Below are 22779 nucleotides of genomic sequence, written 5' to 3'. Positions count from 1 at the left end.
CTCTGCTTCTAAGGGACCAACATTTGCTTTAGCTACTCTCTTCCTCTTTATATACTTATAAGAGCTCTTACAATCTATTTTTATATTCCTGCTAGTTTACTCTCATATTCTATTTTTTCCCTTTTCATCAACTTTTTGGTGGCCCTCTGCTGGTTTCTAAACACTCCTAATCATCAGACTTGCTACTGTTTTTTTGTAACCCTCTTCTTTTAATCTAATACTAACCTTAACTTTTTGAGTAAACCACGGATGGGACTTTCTCCTTGAGTTTTTGTTTTTCAATGAAGTGTATTTTTGTTGAAGGTTTTGAATTGTTTTTTTAAATGTATCCCACTGTTCATTTACCTCCATACCTTTTAGTCTATTTACCCAATTCATCTTAGCCAGTTTCCCCTTCATATCTATGTAATTGGCTTTGTTTAGGTTTAAGCTTCTTGTTTGTGATTGGAATATGTCACTTTCAAACTTGACATGGAATTCAATGGTTTTATGATCACTATTTCCCAGTGGATCTTTTACCAGGACAAAAACTAATTGACACTGCTTCATTACACAATACTAGATTTAAGATAGCTTTATCCCTAGTCGGTTCCACAATGTATTGTTCGAAGAAACTGTCACAAAAACATTCTATAAACTTATCTTCTAGGCCGCTCTTGCCAATCTAATTGTCCCAGTTTAAATGAAGATTAATTCCCCCACAATTATTACATTGTCTTTGTTACAATGAACTGTTTGGACCAGAATCTGTTATGTCAGAAAACTCCAGGACAAAACCAATAGTCTCTATGTTAACAGTATATAATCTCCAAGAAATCATGAATTCTGCCATTACAAAAATAATTTACAAACAACTGAGACTGAGACCTAGGTATAACTTCAACATGGACAGGGCTATGGAACTCTGACAATCTTCAGGAGCCACATCCTTCATTGCTTGTAATGTATGCCCCTTTGCTCCTTACCTTTACAGCACATTCTTTTCCACTGTGCAAGTTGACACAGCCTTGAACCTTGGCGTAGGCTCCTTCTCCTAGTTGTTCATCAGTCAACTTGTACAAATCTGCCAATGCAATAAATGATTTAGTAAACAATTATTTCAGTGTGGTCACAATATTGCCAGTGCAGTTAACAAGACATTACAATGGAAAATCATTGTGAACTGATCAAAATGAGGGCAGAACTTAACCAATCAGAAATAATTGTAAAGGAAAAGAATAGCTTAGAATAACTGTCAAAACATCCAGGAATTGCATGTTCATTGGCCAGTCTAAACTTTCAGAAATTTGATAGGCCAAGTAGCCTTTTCTGATCCCAGGCTTTTTTTATGTATAACTATAATAACAAACATTATAATGCACTGGAAATACACCTATGAAAATTGAAAGCCATTTTCTATAAAATGTTGCTGATGACTTGGGAACGAGCACCCTCTTTGGTCCTCACCCCAGTTCATATTCATGAGATTTATTTCCTTTTCATTTCCACAATGAGGAAGATTAAGTGTTATCCCAAAGCTGAGAATAAAAGAAATCAGCAAACAACAAGAGTGAGCAACACCCTGGAGAATGAAGCCGATGGAGAGACAGAGCACGTGCTCAGAGTGCCAGATCAGGAAAACATAAGTACCTGAAAAATAGAATGTCCTGGGAAAGCACAACAAGCCCATCAACATCCAAAAGGAGAGGTTAATGTTTTCACTGTCAAACCTTTGTCAGAACTAGAAAAAGGAAAACCCATGATTTAACTCCCTTAGCAATTAGAGCTGTATTTATGCTAGCAGAACAGCAATTAACAAAGCATGCACAATTCTGAATCTTACAGGTAAATCTGTAGAATACAAGTCATCGAATGTGATGTTAAAAATATACTGTGCTCCGATCAGCATTTATTGAGTACTGCACCCAATTTTGGTCACTCAGTTCAAGGAATGCAATCAAGAAGCTGGCACAAATTTAAGCAGCCAATTCCTAGTATCAGAGGAGAGAGTTATGAATAAAACTTGAAAAAACTGAGCTTTGCAGGCTTGAAACTCAGTTGTTTACAAGATAGGAGAGGTAAACTTGAAACAGTACTTGAAGTTAAACTGTCAGTAGAAACAGTCTGTGTAGGTTCAGTTCTTTACACAGATTTCCCATTAGGATAGTACAAGTAAAAATTCCTGTCACAGCTATTATTAAAATGGGGGATGGAAAGCTAAGTTGTTTTTAAGCAAATGCACTAGATGGGTCAAACAGCCTTACTCATCACCAGCATTTATCTCCTGATCTTGTAAAATGATTCATTAGTTATCTGAAGCCTTATACTCACCCAAATGTTCACCATTTTACTTTTCTCCCCACATTTTGCAATCAAAAATCATTGCTCAAAGTGCAGTTTTATATTGTTACATTTTACAGGAGTTAAATGAAGATAAGTGGCAAAGATAACATCTCAAATATTGAGAATAAATAAATAGTAAGTGGTGTTTGATCAAGTAATTTCAGTTTATATTTTGTCGTGCTCTGTGCTCCCATCCAAGTCACACATCCCTATACTAAGAAAAACATGAGAGAACAGCTGAGGTGAAAGGCTAATAACTCCAGAATCATGTAGTTTTTCATCTGTATCTGCGTGTTCAGCTTGATGTTGACTTACTGATTTTCTAGTTCTTTTTTGTTCGCAAAATTTGATAAAATCAGTGGGAATGTTTAGAAAAATGGATAAAAACATCAGCATAGATGGTAATAAAGCCAATCCAACATTCTGGAAACCTTGTGACTCAAATTCTTGCTTATGTATACAAAAATGGGCTGAAACAGTGGGAACTGTGAAAGTTGTAGAACACATTTTCAGACTGGTGGTAGAAAAGGATGGAACTGGTGGGAATGGTGACAAATAGGTCAGTGGGGTTCAGGACAACAAGTAGTTGCTTTCAAGGGGATCAGAACAGGTAGGCCTAACGACAACATTCTTGCCTTAGGGCACTCTATAGTAAGATGAACTGATAGAATATTCTGTTGCAAGCATGACCAAGAAGCCAGAATGGTATCTAGGTTCTAGAGTTCAGAATGGAACTGAAAGGGTGAATATGATCTTATGGTTGGAAAGGGAAAAACTAGGAGGTTCAGGTTCACAAGGTAACCAAAAATGTAGGTAGGGTAGAAAAGTAATTTTAGAGAAACTGAAGAGCAGAGCCACTGGGGTCGCTTTGAACAGAATAATGGCTTAGATCTTCCAGTCTCTGGATCGTGGAAAACCAGACGTACAACCCAAGATGCACTTCGGGACCCTGCAGAAGTCCTGATGATCTAACCTCTGTGGGAACTGCCCAGGAAGTTTCAACTTCTGACGGACAATCCCCTGCTCCCCGGGATCCTCCGCAATCCTCCTTGGGACTTACATGAATAGCAACTCAGGAAATGTTAGACAGAAAAATCCTAGTCTAACTCCTAGGTAACTACTGAACTGACCTCCCCACCCCTGACCTCCTAATCAATCACACTGACTCCTCCCTCAACACCACCCCCCCAAACCACCTGACCACCTCCACTGACCCAATGTGACTAACCCCGCTCCCCCCACCGAGCTGACCTGGCTAGTCTCCAACCGGCCTACCCCTTGTGACCCTTCACCCCTGAACACCTGCCAACCTCACCCACCTGCTATCAGATCATATTTATTTACTTCAATGTAGGCCATCAATTCATGTACTTTGTTGTGAATGCTATGTGCATTCAGATAGGGAGCCTTCAGTTTTGTCTTTTTATCTTTGTAATATCTAGTCTTGACTGTTGATGTATTCATAGGTTTTTTCTCTGTCTCTTCCTGCCATTCTCTGACTCTCATATTACTATTTTACTCTCCTGTCTTGACTCGACACCTTGAATTGCTACCTCTACCCAAACTTGATCCCTCACCCCTCTCGTTTAGTTTAAAGCCCTCTCTACTTCCCTAGCAATTTGCGAGGACACTCGTCCCAGCACAGGTCAGGTGTAAACCATCCCAACAGTACAGCCCCCACTTTCCCCAGAACTGATGCCAGTGCCCCACAAACCGGAACCCATTTCCCCCACACCAGTCTTTGAGCCATGCATTCATCTCTCTAATCTTATTTGCTCCAAGCCAATATGCACGTGGTACAGATAATAATTCAGAGATTATTACCTTTGAGGTTCTGCTTCTTAATTTGGTACCTAGCTCCTCATACTGACTTTACAAAACCTCTTTCATAGTTCTACCTATGTCATTGGTACCTATATGGACCATGACAACTGGATCCTGCCCCTCCCAATGCAAGTTCCTCTCCAGCCCTGAGCAGCTGTCCCGAACCCTGGTGCCGGGCAGGCAACACAGTCGTCTGGACTCCCGCTCTTTGCTGCAGAGAACAGTGTCAATCCCCCTCACTATACTGTCCCCTACTACCACTACATTCTTGTTTGCTCCCCCCACTTTTACGGCTTCCTGTACCACAGTGCCATGGCCAGCCAGCTCATCCACCTTGCAGACTTCACTTTCATCCTCACAGACTGTGAGCACCTCAAACCTGTTTGACAATTACAAAGTCTGAGGCTCCTCCACTATTGTCTGCTCGGTCCCATTACCTGCCTCACTGACAGTCACATCCTCTTGTCCCTCACGGCTGACCAAAACAGATGACCCTCTTCTAAGAGGTGTGACTGTCTTCTGGAACAAAATATCCAGTATTTCTCCCCCTCCCTTATGTTGAGCAGTGTCTGCATTTTGCCCTCCAGATCAATAATCCTGATCCAGAATTCCTCAAGCTGCTTACACTTCCTGCAGACGTGTTTGTCAAGTATTGCCTTGGCCAAAAGCCAAGTCCAAAAGCTCCCACATCTCACAGCCGTAACATAACACCTGTCCCTCCATTCTAACATTTGTTATTTAATTTACTTTAATTACTTTCTTCCTATGTATGCTACAATTTACTGTGTTTATTGAATGCTAGTACCACTGACAACTAAGGTTATATGCTTCTTAACTACAAGGTATGACTTCACGCTCTTTTATTCTGCGTCTCTGCCAGTCTCTTTGCGCTCTTTTATCCTGTGTCTCTGCTCTCCTCGCACTCTTTTATCCTCTTTCTCCGCCGTTTTCCTCAAGCTCTTTTATCTGGTGTCTCCACCGCTCTCCTCGCGCTATTTTATCCTTTGTCTCCACCGCTCTCCTCGCGCTCTTTTATCCTTTGTCACCACCGCCCTCCTCGCGCTCTTTTATCCTGTGTCTCCACCGCTCTCCTCGCGCTCTTTTATCCTGTGTCTCCACCGCTCTCCTCGCGCTCTTTTATCCTGTGTCTCCACCGCTCTCCTCGCGCTCTTTTATCCTGTGTCTCCACCGCTCTCCTCGCGCTCTTTTATCCTGTGTCTCTGCTCTCCTCACACTCTTTTATCCTGTGTATCCTCCGCTCTCCTCGCGCTCTTTTATCCTGTGTCTCCGCGGCTCTCCTCACACTCTTTTATCCTGCGTCTCCGCCGCTCTCCTCACGCTTTTATCCTGCATCTCCGCCGCTCTCATTGCGCTTTTTTATCCTGCGTCTCTGCCGCTCTCCTCGCGCTCTTTTATCCTGCATCTCCGCCGCTCTCCTCGTGCTCTTTTATCCTGTGTCTCCGCCGCTCTCCTCGCGCTCTTTTATCCTGTGCATCCTCCACTCTCCTCACGTTCTTTTATCCTGTGTCTCTACCGCTCTCCTCACGTTCTTTTATCCTGTGTCTATACCGCTCTCCTCGCGCTCTTTTATCCTGTGTCTCTGCTCTCCTCGCGCTCTTTTATCCTGTGTCTCTGCTCTCCTCGCACTCTTTCATCCTGTGTCTCTGCTCTCCTCGCACTCTTTCATCCTGTGTCTCTGTTGCTCTCCTCGCACTCTTTTATCCTGTGTCTCCGCCGCTCTCCTCACGCTTTTTTATCCTCCGTGTCCGCCGCTCTCCTCGCGCTTTTACCCTGCGTCTCCGCTGCTCTCCTCGCGCTCTTTTATCCTGTGTCTCAGCCGCTCTCCTCGCGCTCTTTTATCCTGTGTATCCTCTGCTCTCCTCACACTCTTTTATCCTGTGTCTCTACCACTCTCCTCGCGCTCTTTTACCCTGTGTCTCTGCTCTCCTCGCGCTCTTTTATCCTGTGTCTCCGCCGCTCTCCTCACGCTCTTTTATCCTGTGTCTCCGCCGCTCTCCTCACGCTCTTTTATCCTGTGTATCGGCCGCACTCCTCACACTCTTTTATCCTGTATCTCTGCTGTTCTCCTCACGCTCTTTTATCCTGTGTCTCCGCTGCTCTCCCCAAGCTCTTTTATCCTGTGTCTCCACTCTCCTTGTTCTCTTTTCACCTGTGTTTCCGCCACTCACCTCACACTCTTTTATTGAAGGATACATGACATTCAAGGAGGATAGGAAGCTAGGTAAAGATGATGGGGTAGCACTGTTAATCAAAGAGGGCATTGGTGCAATAGTTAGAGATGACCTTGCTTCAGATCATCAGGATGTCAGTTTGGGTGGAGATGATGAATAATAAGGGGGAAAGATCATTAGTAGGAGTGGTCTACAGGCACCCTAACAGTAGCCACAGTATAGGACAAAGAATTCAAGAAAAAAGTATTGTGTGCTTGTGATAAAGGGACAGCAATAATCATGGGTGATTTTAATCTATACATAAAATGGAAACATCAGATTAGCAGTAGTAGCCCGGATGAGGAGTTCTTAAAATGCTTTCGAGATAGTTCCTTACAGCAGCAGCACCAACCAGAGAGCAGGTTATATTAGACTTGGTATTGTGTATCGTGACAGAATTAATTAATGACTTCAGAGTAAAGACACCCCTAGGTAGCAGCGACCACAATATGATTGAATTTTACATCCAGTTTGAAAGGGAGCAGAGCAGTTCTAAGACTTTTGATAAAGTGCCACATAAAAGATTATTACGGAAAATAAAAGTGCATGGCGTAGTGGGTAACATATTAGCATGGATAGAAGATTGGCTGGTTGTCAGAAAGCAGAGAGTATGCATAAATGGGTCTTTTCTAATTGGCAGGATGTGACGAGTGGAGTTTGTACTGGGGCCTCAACTTTTTACACCAATGACTTAGATGAGGGGAATGAAGACATGGTAGCTAAATTTGCAGATGACACAAAGATAGGTAGGAAAGTATGTTGTGAAGAGGACATGAGGAGGTTGCAGATGGATATAGATAGGTTGAGTGAGTGGGCAAGGACCTGGCAAATGGAGTTTAATGTGGGAAAATGTGAAGTTAGTTCACTTTGGCAGGAAGAACAAAAAAGCAGATTACTTAAATGGAGAATGGCTGCATAATTCTGAGGTGCAGAGGGATCTAGGTATTCTAGTACATAAGTCACAAAAAGTTAGTATGCAGGTAAAGCAAGTAATTAAGGCAGCTAATGGAACACTATTCTTTATTACGGGAGGGATTGAACATAAAAGTAAGGATGTTATGCTTCAGTTTTACGGGGCATTGGTGAGACCGCACCTTGAATACCGTGTGCAGTTTTGGTCTCATTTAAGGAAGGATGTAAATACATTGGAGGCAGTTCAAAGGAGGTTTACGAGATTGATACCTGGAATGAATGGGTTGTCTTATGAGGAAAGGTTGGGCAGACCGGGCTTGTTTCCACTGGAAACTTTCACTTAGAAGATTGAAGGGTGATTTGATTGAAATATATAAGATCCTGAACGGCCTTGACAAGGTGGACGTCGAAGGGATGTTTCCTCTTGTGCGTGAGTCCAGAACCAGGGGGCACTGTTTAAAAAATTGGGGTTGCCCTTTTAGGACAGAGATGAGGAGAATCTTTTTCTCTCAGAGGGTGTGTGACCTGAATTCTGCCTCAGATGGTGGTGGAGGTGGGGGTCATTGAATATTTTGAAGGCAGAAGTAGATAGATCTTTTCACTGAGAACTGTCGGCGTGACATCAGTCGTCTCATTTTCTCTGCTCCTCTCACCCACTCTAACCTGTCTCTCTCTGAACTTGCTGCACTCCGTTCTCTCAGGTCCAACCCCAACATTGTCACCAAACCTGCTGACAAGGGTGGTGCTGTTGTTGTCTGGCGCACTGACCTCTACCTCGCAGAGGCTGAGCGTCAACTCGCAGACGCTTCCTCCTACCTTCCCCTGGACCATGACCCCACCAGTGAACATCAAGCCATTGTGTCCAGGACTCTTACTGACCTCATCTCCTTTGGAGATCTTCCTTCCACAGATTCCAACCTCAGTCTCCCAACCTCGGACGGCCCACTTCTACCTCCTACCCAAAATCCACAAACAGGACTGTCCTGGCAGACTGATTGTGTCAGCCTGTTCCTGCCCCACGGAACTCATTTCTTGCTATCTTGACTCCATTCTCTCTCCCCTTGTCCAGTCCCTTCCCACCTACATCCATGATTCATCTGACACCCTACATCGTATCAACAATTTCCAGTTCCCTGGCCCCAACCGCCTCCTCTTCACCATGGACGTCCAATCCCTCTACACCTCCATCCCCCACCTGGATGGTTTGATCGGTCTCCGTTTCTTCCTTGAACAGAGGCCCGAACAATCCCCATCCACCACTATTCTCCTCCGTCTGGCTGAATTTGTTCTCACACTGAACAATTTCTCCTTAAACTCCTCTCACTTCCTCCAAATAAAAGATGTAACTATGGGTACCCACATGGGCCCCAGTTATGCCTGTCTCTTTATGGGGTATGTGGAACATTCATTGTTCCAGTCCTACTCCGGCCCCCTCCCACAACTCTTTCTCCGGTACATCGATGATTGTTTCGGTGCTGCTTCATGCTCTCGTCTGGATCCGGAAAAATTTATTCATTTTGCTTCCAATTTCCACCCCTCCATCATTTTCACATGGTCCATCTCTGACACTTCCCTTCCCTTCCTTGACCTCTCTGTCTCAATTTCTGGTGATAGACTGTCCACCAATATTCATTACAAGCCTACCGACTCCCACAGCTACCTCGACTACAGCTCCTCACACCCCGCTTCCTGTAAGGAGTCCATCCCATTCTCTCAGTTTCTTCGCCTCCGTCGCATCTGTTCTGATGATGCCACTTTCAAAACCAGTTCCTCTGACATGTCTTCCTTAACTGAGGTTTTCCACCCACGGTGGTTGACACAGCCCTCAACCGTGTCCGGCCCATCTCCCGCGCATCCGCCCTCACACCTTCCTCTCCCTCCCAGAACCATGATAGGGCACCCCTTGTCCTCACTTATCACCACATCAGCCTCCGCATTCAAAGGATCATCCTCCAACATTTCCGCCAACTCCAGCATGACGCCACCACCAAACACATCTTCCCTTCACCCCCCCTGGTGGCATTCTGCAGGGATCGTTCCCTCCGGGACACCCTGGTCCAATCCTCCATCACCCCCTACACCTCAACCCCCTCCCACGGCACCTTCCCGTGCAACCGCAGAAGGTGCAACACCTGCCCTTTTACTTCCCCTCTCCTCACCGTCCAAGGGCCCAAACACTCCTTTCAAGTGAAGCAGCATTTCACTTGCACTTCCCTCAATTTAGTCTACTGCATTCGCTGCTCCCAATGCAGTTTCCTCTACATTGGAGACACCAAACACAGACTGAGTGACCGCTTTGCGGAACACCTTTGGTCTGTCCGCAAGCATGACTCAGACCTCCCTGTCGCTTGCCGTTTCAACACTCCACCCTGCTCTCATGCCCACATGTCCGTCTTTGGCCTGCTGCATTGTTCCAGTGAAGCTCAACGCAAACTGGAGGAACAGCACCTCATCTTCCGACTAGGCACTTTACAGCCTTCCGGACTGAATATTGAGTTCAACAATTTTAGATCATGAACTCTCTCCTCCATCCCCACCCCCTTTCCGATCCCCCTTTTTTCCAATAATTTATATAGCTTTTTCTTTTCCCACCTATTTCCATTATTTTTAAATGTATTTCCATCCATTGTTTTATCTTTGCCTTTTAGCCTATTTCGATCCCTTCCCCCCCCACCCCACCCCCACTAGGGCTATCTGTACCTTTGTTATCACATTCCTTAGATAATATCACCAGCTTCAACACCTCTTTGTCCTTTTGTCTATGACATCTTTTGGTTATCTCCACCTATCACTGGCCCTCTATCCAGCTCTACCTGTCCCACCCCCCCCCCTTAAACCAGCTTATATTTCACCTCTTTTCTATTTTTCCTTAGTTCTGTTGAAGAGTCATACGGACTCGAAACGTTAACTGTGTTCCTCTCCTCAGATGCTGTCAGACCTGCTGAGTTTTTCCAGGTATTTTTGTTGTAGACAGATTCTTGTTAGGCAAGGGAATCAAAGGTTATTGGGATTAGATGGGAATGTGGAAATCAAAACACAAGATGATCAGCCATGATCTTATTGAATGGCGGAGCAGGCTTGAGGGGCCGAATAGTCTATTCCTGTTCCTATTTCTTATGTTCTTAACCTCACCCACCTGCCAACCTCACCCACCTGCCCATTCACACAATCATCCACTCACCCATTCACAAACATTCATCCATTCACTAACATTCACACTGGACATTTAAACTTACCATACAGCAGCTAGTGCAGCAAAAAGGGGGCATACCTCGCCTTCCCCCAACAGCAAAGTGCTGCGATGGAGCTCTCCAATGGACGATGTACTCTGCATTTCTGGAGGAGCTGGGCTCAGAATACCCAGCAAGAAATGCGGAGCAGCATTGACGCATGGAAAAATTCAAGTAGAGCAGCACTCCGTGGAAGATCCTAGCCAATGTGTTTTGTCTAGTATTATTGCTGTAGTTTCCTCTTTATAGCTCGGTCATTGTAGGGAGTTTGAGTACCACTGAAACCAAAATGGTGCCCATGACATGACCTGATACAATAGTGCAATGTTTTTTTCGTTGTGATCTCCCTGGTAACAGGTTTGAAGGAATATTGACATGGTTTTCAAATATACATAGACTTTAGGACTGGTTCCTTTGCAATTAAGTAACAGCAACTTTTTAAATTTATGGGGCATAATATTCAAAACCATGATATCAGACAATCTTGGAAGATCTTTGAGAGATTCAGTTAAATATACAGCCATTAGCCAAGAATATATTTGAAAGTCTAAGAGAGAGGTACGATAAGAAAAATACTCCATTTAAAAGCCAACAAGTTGTAAATTACTTTAATTTTTTTATTACTTTGCCTATTTGAGCTAGATAAAAGACCATCTAATTATTCATAGGTCACTATTACATTATTCACATATTTATTATTTAGTCTGCATGCCACTTGCTGGGCCCATGAGATAGGAAGTCGTATGAAGTAGGTCAATGAATGGTTCCACATTGGACATAGAGGAAGGGGTTCATATTCTTGGCCCACTGGATCTCGGACGATAAGATAAATAGCCTATGCAGCTATGGAGGGAAGATCATAACATGAACCAATTAGGAAGGAGGCAGATGCACATCACAAGACAACAAGGAATAGACGAGATGACAGCAACTGCCCTTGACATTAAGGCAGCATTTGACCGAGTGTAGCATCAAGGAGCCCTAGCAAGACTGGAATCAATGCAAATCGGGGGAAAGCTCTCCAGCACAAAAGAAGATGGTTGTGGTTGTTGAAGGTCAATCATCTCAGTTCTAGGACTTCACTGCAGGAGTTCCTCAGGATAGTATCCTTGGCCCAACCATCTTCAGTTGCTTCATCAATGACCTTTCTTCCATCATAAGGTCAGAAGAGGAGATGTTCGCTGATGATTGCACAATGTTCAGCACCATTCATGACCCCTCAGATACTGAAGTAGTCCATGTCCAAATGCAGCAAGGCCTGGACAATATCCATGTTTGGGCTGACAAGTGGCAAGTAACATTCGTGCCACACAAGTGCCAGGCAATGATCAACTCCAACAAGAAAGAATCTAACCATCACCCCTTGACATTCAAAAATATTACCTTCACTGAATCCTCCACTATCAACATCAACAGTGCAGCTCCAACAACACTCAAGCTTGACACCATCCAGGACAAAGCAGCCCAACTTGATTGGCACCACATCCACAGACCTTGTGTGTTTGTTTTACCATGTGGTCGGGGGGGAAGAAAGAGATTCTGAGAGGAGCATGAGAGCGAACCTTTAATATTACAAGAAATAATAAGAAGGTTTGGAAGCTTAAGATAATACAAAAACTCGAGCCTCTGACTTTCAATCAAAGGGCATTTGCTGGTAAAGTTAGCCAAGGTGATTGCATATCTTTCAAAACTCATTAGATCAGGTAAAATTGGAATGTTGCTAAACATATCCCAGATCTATTTTTTTCCATAAAGAAAGGGGAGTGGGGATGCAAGGAATGAGCCTGTAACACTTAGAAGCATTCCCTGTAGGGAAATATTCAAGTCCTTGGTGAAAGACAGGGAATTATCTGGATGGGCAGGATCTGACTAGAAGGTGTTAACATGGATCCAGAAGCAGCAGGACTAGATCTCTAAGCTTACAGATCTCACACATGAGGGCGAGATGGTGGAAGTTATCTACTTGGATTTCAGGAGGTATTTGATGCTTTCAAAAAACAGACTGCTCAAAGTGCACTTGACTGAGAGAGGAGACAAGAATTGGGATGGATTGCAGTATAGCTGAAAGGTAAACAATATCAGCTAACAGAGTGGAAACCAGTTGCAAATGGATGTCAGAAGCCAGTGTCCAGTGGCGTAGCACAGGGTCCCCTATTATTCATCATTCATATAAACAACATAGATGACTATGTGGGGAGTAGGATTAGTAAATTTGCGGATGACACAAAGATTGGCCGGGTGGTTAACAGTGAGGTTGAGCATCTTGGGCTACAGGAAGATATAGACGGGATGGTCAAATGGGCAGATAAGTGGCAGATGGAATTTAACCCTGAAAAGTGGGAGGTGATACACTTTGGAAGGAGTAATTTGACAAGGAAGTATTCAATGAACGGCATGACACTAGGAAGTTCTGAGGAACAAAGGGACCCTTGGCTTGTGTGTCCATAGATCTCTGAAGGCGGAGGGGTATGTTAGTAGGGTGGTGAAAAAGACATATGGGACACTTGCCTTTATCAATCGAGGCATAGATTACAAAAGTAGGGAGGTCATGTTGGAGTTGTATAGAACCTTGGTGAAGCCACAGCTGGAGTGCTGTGTACAGTTCTGGTCGCCTTATAGGAAGGAAGTGATTGCGCTGGAGGAGGGGCAAAGGAGATTCACCAGGATGTTGCCTAGGATGAAACATTTAAATTATGAAGAGAGGTTAGATAGACTTGGGTTGTTTTTGTTGGAGCAGAGAAGACTGAGGGGCGACCTGTTCGAGGTGTACAAGATTATGAAGGGCATGGACAGGGTGAATAGGGAGCAGCTGTTCCCCTTAGTTGAAGGGTCGGTCATGAGGGGACATAAGTTAAAGATGAGGGGCAGGAGGTTTTGTGGGGCGGGGGGGTGGGGGGGGGATGTGAGGAAAAACCTTTTTTACCCAGAGGGTGGTGACGGTCTGGAAATGCACTGCCTGGGAGGGTGGTGGAGGCGGGTTGCCTCACATCCTTTAAAAAGTACCTGGATGAGCACTTGGCACGTCATAACATTCAACGCTATGGGCCAAGTGCTGGTAAATGGGATTAGGTAGGTAGGTCAAGTGTTTTTCACGTGTCGGTGCAGACTCGATGGGCCGAAGAGCCTCTTCTGCACTGTGATGTACCACAGGGGTTAGCATTGAGGCAGCTGTTTATCATTTTTATAAATTATTTATAGAATAGAATGCTGTTCAAGGTGTCAAATTAAACACAGTGGAGAGAATGTTATCCAGAATGTTAGACTAAGTCATGTGCAGAGAGATTTAGTAGAAAAACAAAAAACAGGGACTGCATGTTGTAGAATGTTGAGGTAGCAAAGCAAGAAAGAGTTTGGGGGATGTTGATGGAAAAGCTATTAAAACTCACTTCAGTGTTCAAAAGCAATAAAAAAGTGAACTATTGGGGTATATAGCTAGGAATGTGACCAAGTCAGGGAAGGTGATGTTATTATAGCATCAGACCTTGGTGAGGCACAATCTGGAGTATGGTGCTCTGTTTTGGTATCCATGTTGGAAAGTTATTGGAGACAAGGCTGAGGGTTGAAGTATGAGGGAAGGATTGTCCATCTTGATACTTGACTCTCTGGAGAGGAGTATGGGTGACGTCCATTCAAAGAACAGCACAAGGAGAAACTTAATATGAAGGAAGCCATGAAAAACCTGGAACTCGGGAGTTGTTCTGTCAGGCATAGGATTCAAAGAAAGAATAAAACTTTTCAGCTAAGAGTGTCAAAGGAAAATAAGAAATTTAGGCTACTTTTTATAGTAAGTGCTGATAGCCATTCCATAATTCTTTCATTAGAAATGGTAGTAGAGAAAACCTTTACAGATTTTAAGATAAGGACTGGATGAATTGCTGCTTAGGGCTGTTAGTTCCAGAATCCTAATTGGAGGTTTAGAAGGGTCGGTCAGATGAGCCTATGATCTTTTTATGCCCAAGACAACACTAAGTATCTTACTGTGTATTATATATGTATTTACTGTATATAACATTTCATTAGCTAACTGAAGTTTTTATTTTAACTCACATACTTAACTTACTTCACAAATGGAGTGACAATAAATTACTTTGTATTGATCTTTTCCTGTCTGAACAGTTTGTCTCTTATTCAGTATGGTTTAAACATTTGGAGAGTCTAAGGTTACAATTTGACAGCAATGGATTCTGCTTACATCCGGATGACAGCTTTTCCAATGTTATAAGCTTAGATTTTTTTCAGTACTGTGACACAAAATTGAGTCTGTCCCTCAGCAAATAGATCGTTTCAAATGGCAAGTTACAACACAGTATGACACATCATTCAGGGATTCTCAGTGACCTAATATCACACAGGGAAGTGGTTAGTAACATACTTCAAAGGAAATGCTGTAGGTTAAACTTTAGAATGCCACACCAACTCTATCCAACAAATATCAGAAGTCACCAAAATAAAGTTACTGACCTTCAAACTTCCCAGTAAAGTTGTCCGTAGCCCTGGCTCTTCTCTTTTTCTTGTTGCGCTTGCCACTATCAATGATATTGACTGGCTGACTGGACATAATTTCTGAAGATCCAAAACAAACAGAAACACTTATAAATGTACATGCAGCATACTTATTGTTCAAATGATTAATCAAGTGCTATGAATTTGCTCTTTCATCACCCCCTCTAACCACTCACTGCCTCCAACTACCACCCCCCCTCCCCACACCCGCCTCACCCCACAAACTGCTAAGAAGGTAATAAATGCCACCAACACAAGAGGCTGAGGGATATCAGGTAAAAATTAACACTAAGTTCTACATTTCAAAAAGACAGGAAGCTAGGAAAAAGTGATAGGGTAGCTATGTCAATTAAAAATGTAATTAGTCCAGTAGTGAGATATGACGTTAGCTCAAAAATGCAAGATGTAGAATCAGTTTGGTTGGAGATAAGAAATAGGAAAGATAAGAGGTCACTTGTGGGAGTAGTTTATAGACCCCCTAACAGTAGTTACACTGTCGGGCAGAGTATACAGGAAGAAATAAATGAGGCGTGTAAGAAAGGTACTGCAATAGTCATGAGTGACTTAAATCTGCATGCAGATGGAAGAATCAGATTGGCAAAGGTACCTGGAGAAAATGAGTTCACAGACTATGCAGGGCAATTTCTTAGTGCAGTACTTTCTAAAGCCAACCAGGGAACAGGGTATTCTAGGCCTGGTATTGAGTAATGAGGATAAATCAATATAAAGGAGGCTTTAGGTGACAATGATCATAACATGATAGAATTTCATGTTCAGTTTAAGAGGTGAAGTGTGGTTCTATGACTAGCGCTTTAAAACAGAATAAAGGTAATTATAAGAGTATGAAAGCAGAGCTGGCTAAAGTGAACTGGAAAACTCGTTTAACAGGTAGGACAGTAGAGATTCAGTGGCAGGCTTTTAAGGTGATATTTAATCATTTTCAGCAAAGATTTATCACAGTAAGAAACAAAAACTCTTTGAGAAGGATGCATCATCCTTGGCTGAACAAAAAAGTTAAGGATTGTATCAAATTGAAAGAAACTGTAAAATTCTGCAAAAATTAGTGTAGGTCTGGAGATTGATCAGATTTTACGAACTAGCAAAGAATGACTAAAAAATGGCAAAGAGTGAGAAAGTTGAGTATGAGAGAAAAGCAGCAAGAGTTTTTTGAGGAAGTAACGAGTAAGGTGGATAAAGGGGAAGTTGCAGATGTGGTGTACTTGAATTTCCAAAAGGCATCTGATAAGGTGCCACATCAAAGGTTATTACACAAGATAGGAGTTAAATAGGAAAACAGTAATTAAAGCCAGTGTCGGTCTTCTGGACAGTGAGTCTGAGGTAAAAACAGAAAATGCTGGAAAAACTCAGCAAGTCTGGCAGCATCTGTGGAGAGAGAAACAGAGTTAACGTTTCGAATCCATATGACTTCTTCAGAGTGAGCCTGGGGTACTGAGAATGGAAAACGACGAAATGGTGGGGGCATTGAACAGGTATTTTGTGTCTGTCTTCACGTAGAAGACTCTGAAACTTCCCGTAGAGGCTTGAAAATCAAAATGTGAACAGGAGGGAGGAACTTAAAACAATCACCATCACTAGGGAAAAGGTGCTGGGAAAACTATTAGACCTAAAGGCTGTTCCCAGGATTGCCTGCATCCTAGGGTCTTAAAAGAAGTGGCTGCAAAAATGATAGATGCATTGGTTATAATCTTCCAAAATTCCTTAGAATCTGGAAGTGTCCCAGTAGATTGGAAAATAGCTAATAACACCTTTATTGAAAAAGAGGGAGACAGGAAGCAGGAAACTCCAGGCCAGTTGGCCCAACATCTGTCATAGGGAAACTGTTAGAATCCAATATTAAGGAGGTCACAGCAGGATATTTAGAAAATCATGTGATCAGGCAGAGTCAACATGGCTTTGTGAAACTAATTTATTAGAGTTTTTTGAGGAAGTAGTGAGTAGGGTGGATAAAGGGGGACCTGTAAATGTGGTATACTTGAATTTCCAAAAGGCATCTGATAAGACATCTGATAGGGATAAATGGGTCTTCTTTCAGGTTGGCAAGCTCTAACTAGTGAAGTGCCACATGGATCAGTGCTGGGGCCTCAGCTATTTACAATTTACATCAATGATTTGGATGAAGGGACCGAATGTATAGTAGGTAAATTTGCGATGACATCAAGATAGATAGGAAAGTAAGTTGTCAAGAGGAGGGAGAGTTTGCAAGGGGATATAGACAGGTTAAGCGAGTGGGAAAAATTTGGCAGATGGAGTATAACGTGGGAAAACGTGAACAGGAAGAATGGAAAAGAAGTATACTATATAAATGGAGAGAGGTTGAAGTACTTGGTGGTACAAAGGGATCTGGGTGTCCCAATACACGAGTCACAAAAAGGTTAGTATGCAGGTAAAGCAAGTGATTAGGAAGGCAAATGGAATGTTGGAGTTTAATGCAAATGGAATGGAATATAAAAGAGGGAAGTTTTATTGCAGCTGTACAGGGCATTGGAGAGACCACATCTGCAATACGGTGTACAGTTTTGGTCTCCTTATTTGAAAAAGGATATAATTGCGTTAGAAGCAATACAGCTTTGGGAGAAAATGTTTCTCCTCAGCTCTGTCTTAAAAGGGAGACCTCTTATTCTTAAGATATGTCCTCTAGTTTTAGTCTCCCCCACAAGAAGAAACATCCTCCAGGTATCCACCCTATCAAGTCCCTTCAGGACCTTATATGTTTTCAGACTGAGATGAGGAGAATATTTTTCTCTCAGAGGGTCATTAGTATGTGGAATTCTCTACCCCAGAGAGCAGCAGAGATTGGGTCATTGAATTTATTCAAGGCAGAGTTAGGGAGATTTTTGATAGACAAGGGAGTCAAGGGTTATGGAGGGCAGACAGGAAAGTGGAATTGAGACATCAGCCATGATCTTATTAAATGGCAGAACAGGCTCGAATGGCCAAATGACCTGCTCAAGCTCCTTAGTCCTAAATTCCTATAATCTATTCTCTAAGGCACATGCAGTATCAGTATCTGAGTTGGTGGCCTTTTTTTAAATTCTTTGATGGGACGTGGGAATCACTGCTAAGGCTAGCGTTTGTTGCCCACCCCAAACTATCCTTGAAGTTACTGGCTTCTTTGGCCATTTCAGAGGATAGTTAAAAGTCAACCACATTGCTGTGGGTCTGGAGTCACTTGTAGGCCAGGCCAGGTAGATTTCCTTCCCTAAAGAACATTAGGGAACATGGGTTTTTACAGCAATTGAAGATAGTTTCAAGGTCACCATCACTGAAACTAGTTTTATATCCCAGATTTATTAACTGAATTCAAATTCCACCAGCTGCCATGGTGGGATCTGAACCCACTTTTTAAATACATTTATGGGATGAGGGCGTCGCTGGCTAGGCCAGCATTTATTGCCTAATTGCCCTTCAGAAGGTGGTGGTGAGCTGCGTTCTTGCACCGCTGCAGTCCACGTGGTATTGGTATACCCACGCTGCTGTTAGGGAGGGAGTTCCAGGATTTTGGCCCAGCGACAGTGAAGGAACGCTGATATATTTCCAAGTCAGGATGGTGAGTGCCTTGGAGGGCAAGTTCCAGTGATGGTGCTCCCATGTTTCTGCTGCCCTTGTCCTTCTAGCTGGTAGAGGTCGTGGATTTGGAAGGTGCAGTCTAAAGAGGTTTGGTAAGTTTCTGCATTTTGCAGATGATACACACTGCTGCCACTGTGTCTCACAGTGAACCTTTGTGGATGTAGTGCCAATCAAGTACTGCTTTGTCCTGGCTGGTCAAGTTTCTTGGGTGTCGTTGGAGCTGCACTCATCCAGGCAAGTGGAGAATTTTCCATCACACCCCTGACTTGTGCCTTGTAGATGGTGGACAGGCTTTGTGGAGTTAGGAGGTGAGCTACTCGCCACAGAATTCCTAGACCCTGACCTGCTCTTGTAGCTGCATATTTATATGGCTAGTCCAGTTTAGTTATCAGTCAATGAAAACCCCCAGAATGTTGATAGTAGGGGACAGCGATGGTAATGCCATTGAATGTCAAGGGGCAATGGTTAGATTCTCTTTTGTTGGAGATGGTCAATTCCTAGCAGTTGTGTGGCACGAATGTTACTTGCTACTTGTCAGCCCAAGCCTGGATATTGTCCAGGTCTTGCTGCATTTGGACATGGACTGCTTCAATATCTGAGGGGTCTCGAATGCTGCTGAACATGGTGCAATCATCAGCGAACATCCCCACTTCTGACCTTATGGAAGGAAGGTCATTGATGAAGCAACTGAAGATAGCTGGACCTAGGACACTACCCTGAGGAACTGCTGTAGTGATTTCCTGGAGCTGAGATGATTGACCTCCAACAACCACAACCACCTTCCTTTATGCTAGGTATGACTCCAACCAGCGGAGAGTTTTCCCGTGATTCCCATTGACTCCAGTTTTGCTAGGGTCCCTTGATGCCACACTCAGTCAAATGCTGCCTTGGGGTCAAGGACAGTCATTCTCTCCTCATCTCACCTCTGGAGTTCAGCTCTTTTGTCCATGTTTGAACCAAAGCTGTACTGAGGTCAGGAACTGAGTGGCCCTGGCAGAACCCAAACTGAGTGTCAGTGAACAGGTTATTGCTAAGCAAGTGGTGCTTGATAGCACTGTTGATGACCCCTTCCATCACCTTGCTGATGATTGAGAAGCTGGGCTAGATTTATCCTGCTTTTTCTGTACAGTACATACATGGGCAATTTTCCACATAGCTGGGTAGATGTCTGTGTTGTAGCTGTACTGGAACAGTTTGGCTAGGGGCATGGCAAATTCTGGAGCACAAGTCTTCAGTACTATTGCTGGAATGTTATCAGGGTCCATAGCCTTTGCATATCTAGTGCTTTCAGCTATTTCTTGATATCACATGGAGTGAATAGAATTGGCTGAAGACCGGCATCTGTGATGCTGGGGACCTCCAGAGGAAGCCGAGATGGATCATCCACTCAGCACTTCTGGCTGAAGATTGTAGCAAATGCTTCAGTCTTATCTTATGCACTGATGTGTTGGGCTCCTCCATTATTGAGGATGGGGATATTTGAGGAGCCTCCTCCTCCAGTGAGTTGTTTGATTGTCCACCACCATTCACATCTGGATATGGCAGGGCTGCAGAGCTTAAAAGAACTTAGATCTGATCCGTTGGTTGTGGAATCGCTGAGCTCTGTTTATCACTTGCTGTTTATGTTGCTAGGCATGCAAGTAATCCTGTGTTGTAGCTTCACCAGGTTGACACCTCATTTTTAGCTATGCCTGGTGCTGCTCCTGGTGTGCCTTCTTGGACTCTTCATTGAACCAGGGTTGATCCTCTAGCTTGATGGTGATGGTAGAGTGAGGGGTATGCCGGGCCATGAGGTTACAGATTGTGATCGAGTACAATTCTGCTGCTGCTGATGGCCCACAGCGCTTCATGGTTGACCAGTCTTGAGTTGCTAGATCTGTTTGAAATGTCCCCAGAGCATTAGCCTGGGTCACGAGTCCAGCGACATTACCACTACCCCTCTGTCACCCCCACACTGAGGTGAGAGTGTGAAATCAAGTGGTGGTGCTATATCTTCATCATCACTCTCTTCGGGGTGTTCTTCCATTCTCTAGCCAGGTGCATATCGAGTATCTGAAAAGAGAAAGTCACAAGGGTATGCTTATGCTGCAGTGGTGACAGGTTGGGAGCTGGGCGTTAACAGGTCAATGCTTACACTGTCTATAACTTGTAAATCAGAATTGAGTGTGGGATGAGGCAAAAGTGGGGTGTGAGACGGCGGATTTGTTATGAAGGTAACGTCACCTTTCATGGTTTCAGCCCTACCCACATCAAAGGGCAACCCAATAATGGCCAGCACCATCTCCACCATGATGGTTAAGATATGCAGGTGTGCCTGCCTCTCATCTGGTTATGCACATTTTATTCTTCAAGAGATGGAAATGTGTCAGTGAATGTTATGCAATGTGTTGAGCTGATATGACTCATATGGTTGAATAACTGGCAGTGTGCGCAAGCTGTGAGATGTGGGTGTGAGACTTGCAACAGTGTTAAGAGTGTGAGGGTGAGGTGAAGCTCATCTTCTTGTGGCACTGCAACCAGCTCTTCGGGACTTGTCCACTGGCACTGATTCCCATGGTTATCTGGTCTCTCTGGCTTTTGAGCATGTCTGGATGGTCTACTGCAGATACAGGACCTGTCTTCCACTTTCCACCTCCTCCAATAAAGGCTCCAGCGCAGTGTGCGAAAACCTTGGAGCTCACTCTCTCCTATGTTGGGTCATTATTCATTGTTTCCCAGGTCAGATTCACTTCCTAAATGACTGCCAGCACCTGCTCCAGCCACAATGCACCTCCTCTTTAAGAGAAACTCAGCAGGTCTGACAGCATCTGTGGACTGCATCTCTCTACAGATGCTGTCAGACCTGCTGAGTTTTTCCAGCAATTTTTGTTTTTGTTTCAGAGTTCCAGCATCCGCAGTATTTTGCTTTTATCCTCTTTAAGAGATGCAGACTAGCTTTAACTGGTGCTAGCAAGTTATGGCTTTGAGGTCCCTGCTGATGCATGAAACCAATGAACAGCACGCTTAGCATGGCTGCACAAAGTTGGCGTGCTGTCAGCATTACACTGGACAAGTGTAAGTTAACCAACATCATGATTCTCCATGCCCATTTTTTCAGACTATTCAATTTAACCCCCATTATTCTGTGTTGTACTTTAATGTGCATTTTTATGACCTACAAGCCGTGGAGGTGGTACTTACGGACCACCATTTGTCACTCAGCATTCACACTGAATTCTCTCCTCCTGTTACTCCTAATCCCACTTTCACTGTGTTGAAATGAAGACTCATTGTACAATATCCTACTTTAAATCCTTTGTTTCCCCCTTTGGACTTCAAATCCTCATCTCTCCAAATTTTCTTCTTTTCAACCTTGGTGCTATGCTGCACAACATACCTTGGCCCTTCATCTTAGATTCTGAAGAAAATGAAGATAGTGTTTTTTTTATAGTAGTTAACCAAAGGAATTATTTTTCCACCTTGTTTTAATTAAAACAATTTCAACTGTCTTGTTTCTCTTTCTCTCGTGAAATGCTTTGTGCCAGAAGTTCCAATTTTCCAGCAAGAAGTTCATAATTCCAATAACAATCAGATCGCTAAAATAGATCATAGCCCCTCCCATATACAACACAATTTCAAAAAGTTCTTATTTTCATCCTTTTTATTTAAATGCTAGCAGATAATAAGCTCACTTATCCATAACAACCTATAACTGCTAAGTAAAACGAGGGCTGCCCAGTCTAGTTTTTGCCATTTGTAATTGTGTTCTTAGCCTTTCAACTCACCATATCAGCAAGTGTAGTGTTCATCAGAAGATTTAATCTCATCGTATATTTTAGCAACGTGACCAAGTTGTTTTGAACAAGAACTCACAAATCAGATAAAGTCACACTACTCTCCCGCAACAGAAGGAAATAAGAGCAAAGATAGAATCAACTAGAAGAGGGGTGAGAAAAGCAGGATGACCTCCCCCTTTGGGATTCTCTTCTTAAACCTTTCCACTTCTCACCTGTCTCCTCCTTTAAGGCACTCCTTAAAGCCTACCTCTTGGACCAAGATTTTGGCCTAATACCTCCTTATGTGACCTGGTGTCAAATTTTGTTTTTTTTTAAATTCATCCATGGGATGTGGGCATTGCTGGCTAGGCCAGCATTTATTGCCCATCCCTAATTGCCCTTGAGAAGGTGGTG

The 22779-nt window shown here is 43.5% G+C and overlaps 1 protein-coding gene across 9 annotated transcripts in view; it reads right to left on the bottom strand.

The window, feature by feature from the left end:
- The window catches only part of LOC144692276 (MAP kinase-interacting serine/threonine-protein kinase 1-like), an 86730-nt gene that overhangs the window by 47275 nt on the left and 16676 nt on the right, over window positions 1–22779 (bottom strand). For 7 of the 9 annotated variants that reach the window (XM_078560900.1, XM_078560903.1, XM_078560901.1 and 4 more), the window contains 2 exons: window positions 14981–15082; window positions 966–1063 (listed from right to left, as the gene is read on the bottom strand). In XM_078560900.1, the coding sequence (XP_078417026.1) occupies window positions 966–1063; window positions 14981–15082 (200 nt within the window). Of the gene's footprint in view, window positions 1–965; window positions 1064–1629; window positions 1715–14980; window positions 15083–22779 lie in introns of those variants that run through there. The other 2 variants (XM_078560909.1, XM_078560905.1) reach the window with 2 other exon arrangements.

Source organism: Cetorhinus maximus, chromosome 17 (assembly GCF_964194155.1).
Source record: "Cetorhinus maximus chromosome 17, sCetMax3.hap1.1, whole genome shotgun sequence".
Taxonomy (NCBI): domain Eukaryota; kingdom Metazoa; phylum Chordata; class Chondrichthyes; order Lamniformes; family Cetorhinidae; genus Cetorhinus; species Cetorhinus maximus.
Note: the sequence above shows the minus strand (reverse complement) of the source record. Positions and strands in the feature narration are given on the sequence as shown.